At 39.3% G+C, this 5,357-nt stretch overlaps 1 protein-coding gene across 1 annotated transcript in view; it reads left to right on the top strand.

Annotated features, from left to right (window-relative positions):
* Nucleotides 1-5,357, top strand: part of Csmd3 (CUB and Sushi multiple domains 3) — a 1,279,636-nt gene that overhangs the window by 764,196 nt on the left and 510,083 nt on the right. The window contains exon 17 of the mRNA XM_012516661.2: nucleotides 2,825-3,007. Coding sequence (XP_012372115.2) covers nucleotides 2,825-3,007 — 183 coding nt within the window. The remainder of the gene's footprint in view (nucleotides 1-2,824; nucleotides 3,008-5,357) is intronic.

Here is a 5,357-nt window from a genome sequence, read left to right as displayed (position 1 = left end):
CCCCCTGGTGGGCTGAGCTGGCCCCCCATACACACATAAATAAATAAAATTTAAAAAAAAAAAAGGAAACAAGCTTACCCAAACTCTGAACAATATAGTTGATCAAACTCTGGAGTTTGAAGAAAAGAATAACTCTAAGCCCTTTAAGCATACAGAAACATCCCGGGTTCGATCCCGGTACTGCATGCTGTGCCAGCCTGGAACCCAGGTGTGCCATGCCAGCTGCCGAAACCAGGCACGGTGACACACGCCTGTAATCCCAGGACTGGGGAGGCTGAGACAGGAGGATCACTAGAGTCTGAGCTGCGTAGTGAGATTCTGTACTAAATAAATGAAAAGATTTTAAAAAATAAAGTACAAAGAAAACCAGAGAAGTAAACACAAGAAATGTCTCTAGGAATGAGGAAGATCTGTGACTTACACTTATAACCGCAGTATGCATAAACCCTGTAAGAGTCCTACGATGCTGCGCTACCAATCTTGGAAACGTGAGGTCTCTACCTCGTTCAGTTGGCAGCTTCCAAGGGGAAGTCAAACTGCAAAGGTTCAATGTTTCCTGTTGTGGAGACTAAACAAAAATTTATTAAAATATGAAAAATTGCTGATTTCTTCTCTGGGTAGTAAAACTGGATGGGAAACTACCAAAAATAGTATAGATGATGTCACTCATGGACAATGCGGCTATGTAAATGAGGTTGACTGTTCATGAGTGATACCATTTCCAAACAATTCAGTTCAAAAACAAAAGCTTTTGGAAAAATGTTGCTTCCATTCTCAGACCATGTTTGGTGACAGACACAAACAGTTACCTTCCGTACACAAACACAAACACAGCTGTCTTTGCCAAAATCATAAAACAATTTAAATTTGTAAACCGAGGTACCACTGCAGCTCTGGAACATTACTGTTTGGTAAAAAAAAAAAAAAAAAAACCTCAAGGTTTTCATAATATTGACCGTATGATAAAGGTGGTAGGAAAGCATGACATTTATATTTATGCAAAATAATACACTGAAAACCTGGAGAGTTGCATGCGAAGTTGGGGCTTTTGCTTTACACAGTGAGCAGCAGTGTGTAAATGCCGGAGAGTCAGAGCTGGGTTAGGGTAGAGTTTCAGTTCCGAGTTTCATCTTTACTTACTTTTTGGTACTGTTTGAAGACAATGAGTGAGACTGCAGAACCATTCCGAAACACGTTGCTGCCCCTCGGCCTCCCGTGGAAGCTCAGGCGCTCGGACAGCTAGCCAATGGCCCTCTGCCGGGTGCCTTCTTAGTGGTGCTCTGAGAACAAGGCCCCTGCAGCCCTCAGTCCATCCAGTAAAGGTCTGTCAAAGAGTAAAGCTCGGCAACCAGGCGTGTGAGATTAGCTCCCGGCAGTGGACCGCTACTGTTTAGCTGGGGCGGGGGGGATTCAGCCAACAGCTACCCAAAAGAGCTTTTGATCATAGTAGAAGGGTTTATTAACTGCGATAAGAACACACGAGAAATAAACATTTCACTTCTCTTGGTCATGATCTACAATTTTCTGTATTATGTGCATATTATAAGAATAAAATAGCCTTTGATATTTATTTTATTTACTTATTTAGCTGAACCAGGGGATTGAACTCAGGCCCTTGCACTTGCCAGGCAAGTGCTTATTCTGCTGAGCCATCTCCCTGGCCCCTTAGCCTTTGAAACATTGGAGAAAAATCTATCTATGTATATTCATGAATACATGTATGTATATATTGGCTGTATATAGTACAAACAGAAGATCAAAGACTTTGTATAATTGGTATGCTACGTACAACCTCTGATATCCTCATTATTTATAATGACATTAGATTCCTCAGCTACCAAATTGAAAGAAATATATTGATTTTTCCCTTACAAATTGTTGTATTAAATCCTGTCCACTGTGGAGGACCACATGGGCAGCTCTCCTGCAAGGAGGAGTGGTTGTCTCCGTGTTGGCCTGAGCCAGCCGTATGTCCGTGTGTTGATATGCACAAAGCTGGCTAGGACTTTTCCTTATCCCTGCCATTGGCTTCAAATAACAAAATTGGTCCAACTAAGGTCCTGGTGGCAGTCACTGAAGATGGCCAGGGGACATCCCCACCTTGCTCCTGTGTGTGAGCCAGGTCAAGACAGGATGAAACGCCAGCGCTTCCCAGTGCTCAGGATAGAGCCTGTGGTCTCCTGGAGCTTGAAAGATTTCGCTTCGGAGCTGAAGCGCTGACCCTAAAACCCTAGAAGCCATCTCAATTGCGTAACACAGATGGCTCTTTCTGCACATCCTTCTGTCTTCACATTGCAGACATGAATGCAGGCCACCCAGCCCAGCTGGCAGCACTCACCTACTTCCTACTTCCTGCTTCCTGCCCATCTCATAGTCACTCATCCTCAAGCTACTCCTTTCTTCATGAATGAATAAAACCCAGGCTTGGCCTTGGGCCAAAGCCTCTGCCCCAGGCAGCCACCCTCATGGCTGGACCTAGGACCCTTGGGCTCCCCAAAGCTACAAATATGTCTTACGCTTCATATTTTCACTGTGGGTTGCACTGCATGCGATAGATTGGAAATAACTTGACGAGATTCAAATAATTTTATCCATGGGATTATAAATACAAAATTCTCAGATTGAAACAAAGATGAAGAAGTGTTCTTTATACTCCATAAGCACAGTAAAAATAATAAAATATAAAATAAAATAAGATTGATGAATATGTTCATACTTTGTTCTGAAATATCTTAACATACAAAGTACATATTTACTCACCTTGTAGTATGGTATCATGTATCCGCAACTCTAGGAAAGTGACTTTTCTCTTCTATTTTTACAGAAATTGAGAAAGAAAGCTGTGGCGATCCTGGTACACCTTTATATGGAATTAGAGAAGGCGATGGGTTTTCCAATCGTGATGTTTTAAGGTTTGAATGCCAGTTTGGGTTTGAATTAATTGGAGAGAAATCCATTGTTTGTCAAGAGAATAACCAGTGGTCTGCAAACATACCCATCTGCATCTGTGAGTACCAAATGCTTCACTTCTAGAGAGCATATGTTACCTTGTCCTTGCATATAATTGCTTTTGTAATTAATTGCAAAGAGTTGGAACTGTGTAATTATTTTTTTGGGGGTAGTACTTGGTGATACCATCTTCAACAAGTGTGCTTATGCCAAATTATAAGTTTCATTACAGATTTAAATAAAGTTAACATAGTTCACTTGCAGAAAACATAGTTCAATTGCAAAATACATACATTACGAGTTTTCTTAGTGCACTTAAATTGGTGGCATTGTATCCTTCACATGTAGCATGCTTCTTAGGGAAATTATATATCTGAACTAATCCAAATCCTCATTTACTTTAAAAAGAGAGTGTGTGTAGAGTAACAATCAAACACATTTAAAATATATAAAACTTCTATTTTATGTATAATGCATTAGCTTATTTTGTGTATGGATGCTCACAATAATGTATACAGTAGCATTTGTTTATATTACACAGAATAAAATTCATTAATGTTCATGATTTATATATAATGTGCTTGGATTAAAAGAAAGTATCTGTTCAGATATTCTATTTAACTACAACAAGCATGTAAGTGTTATTAACTGTTGATAGACTGAGAGGCTCAATTAAATACTGTTCTCATTACAATGAAGTGGATATATAAATTATACATAAATATATTAATAAGTTATATATATATTAATATATATTATATATATTCTGGCAGAATTTTCCCTAATTACACTATTTATTTTTTTAATCAGAAACTGCAGGAGAATGAGAGTCACAGACTCCCTTACTAGAATATTCTTAGGTTAAGGCTAGCTCTTATGGCTAAGCAAGATCACTTTGCAAAGATTTTTGAGAGAAGGAAATTAATTATAGTCATATCATCTGAAGTATATTAATACTTCAAGAGACTGAGTATCTTTAGTTGTAGGTGTTTTATGACATTAGTTTTATGTTGAAAAACAAATTCATTAATAGAATATATCAAACAAAAATGAAAAATATTTTGAAAGCATGTTAGCAGATAGTAAATATATTATTGAAAATATTGCTGATTAAAACAAATTTTTTAAATTTCTTGATTATCTATAGGACATCTATTATTATTTAAAAATTATTAAACCCAGTATTCTAATATATGATGAAAATGTAACAATTAATGTTGCTTTTATGTATAACCAATAACTACTTTGAAAAAAAGTAATTAGTACTAGACTGAAGCACTGTTGCCCTTAGCTACATCACCAGACCTCTATTTTATTTTTATTCTGAGATATAGTCTAGCTAAGTTGCTAAATTCCCAGACTCTAATTTGCAATCCCCCTGCCTCAGTTTCCCAACCTGCTGGGATTACAGGGATACCAGCGCCATGCCCGTCTTTCACAAAGAAGTATTTGAAAGGATTTACTCAAGAGTAGATCATTAAATTCATACAGATGGTCCTTACTTGAAGCCAAATGACTAAGAAGATTATAAAACTTAACACAAAAAATGTTATGAAAATAAAATGGAAGCCATCTTTCTGAATGAGAATATGCAAAATGTGAATTATATACAAATCATGTAATTTTAATCAAAATTCTAGTGTAGCTTTTTCTGGTGCGAACTTGGTCTAATATATTGGTATGCAGTTAAGTGCCACAAAATATTAAAAAAATAGATGGTAGAATTTTGAGAGCAAAACCCTCATGTGGAATAGGCCCTAATATTAAGCCATACATGGAGTGTGGTAGTAAAATTGGGCACAAGGAAGTTACATCAAAACTGCACTGCTATGACTATGAGTACAAAGTATGATATAAAGATTTAGCTGTTGAACTGATAAGGGTGACTGGGGTGCTGACTTAGCCGGGGTGACGCCCACGTGGGCGTCACTGAAATCAGCAAAAGGCAAGCTGAAGCCTCTGCCAACAGTAGCCGCTGCCTGCCTTGTGAGTAGTGCAGTTGTGGAGCAGAAGCCTGCACTTCCACTTGCCAGACTGCTCATCTGCTGCAAGGCAGCCAAAGCTGCAGAAAGGATCCTGTGCATTGGAACAGCTGAAATGTTTAGTATGTGCTGCTTCACAGAAAGCTTTTGCAGGGCCAGCGAGATAGCTCAGGGAACTAAAGCGCCAGCTTAGGCAAGCTCAGGGACTGTGGTTCCCTGAGCACCACCCCATGCTGGCCCTGCCCCCAGGGTGGGCTGAGCTGGCCAGAGTCTGGGCACAAGGGTGCACATGCGTAATCTCAGCGCTGGGGAAGCTGAAAGCAGGAGGATCACCATGAGTCTGAGCTGCACAGTGAGACCCCGTAAAAACCAAATACATAGGAGGAGGAGGAAGAGGAGGAAGAGGAGGAGGAGGAGGAGGAGGAG

The sequence above is a fragment of the Octodon degus genome, unplaced genomic scaffold (genome assembly GCF_000260255.1).
Source record: "Octodon degus isolate 3935 unplaced genomic scaffold, OctDeg1.0 scaffold00118, whole genome shotgun sequence".
Taxonomy (NCBI): Eukaryota; Metazoa; Chordata; class Mammalia; order Rodentia; family Octodontidae; genus Octodon; species Octodon degus.
This window is presented reverse-complemented; position numbering and strand designations above follow the sequence as displayed.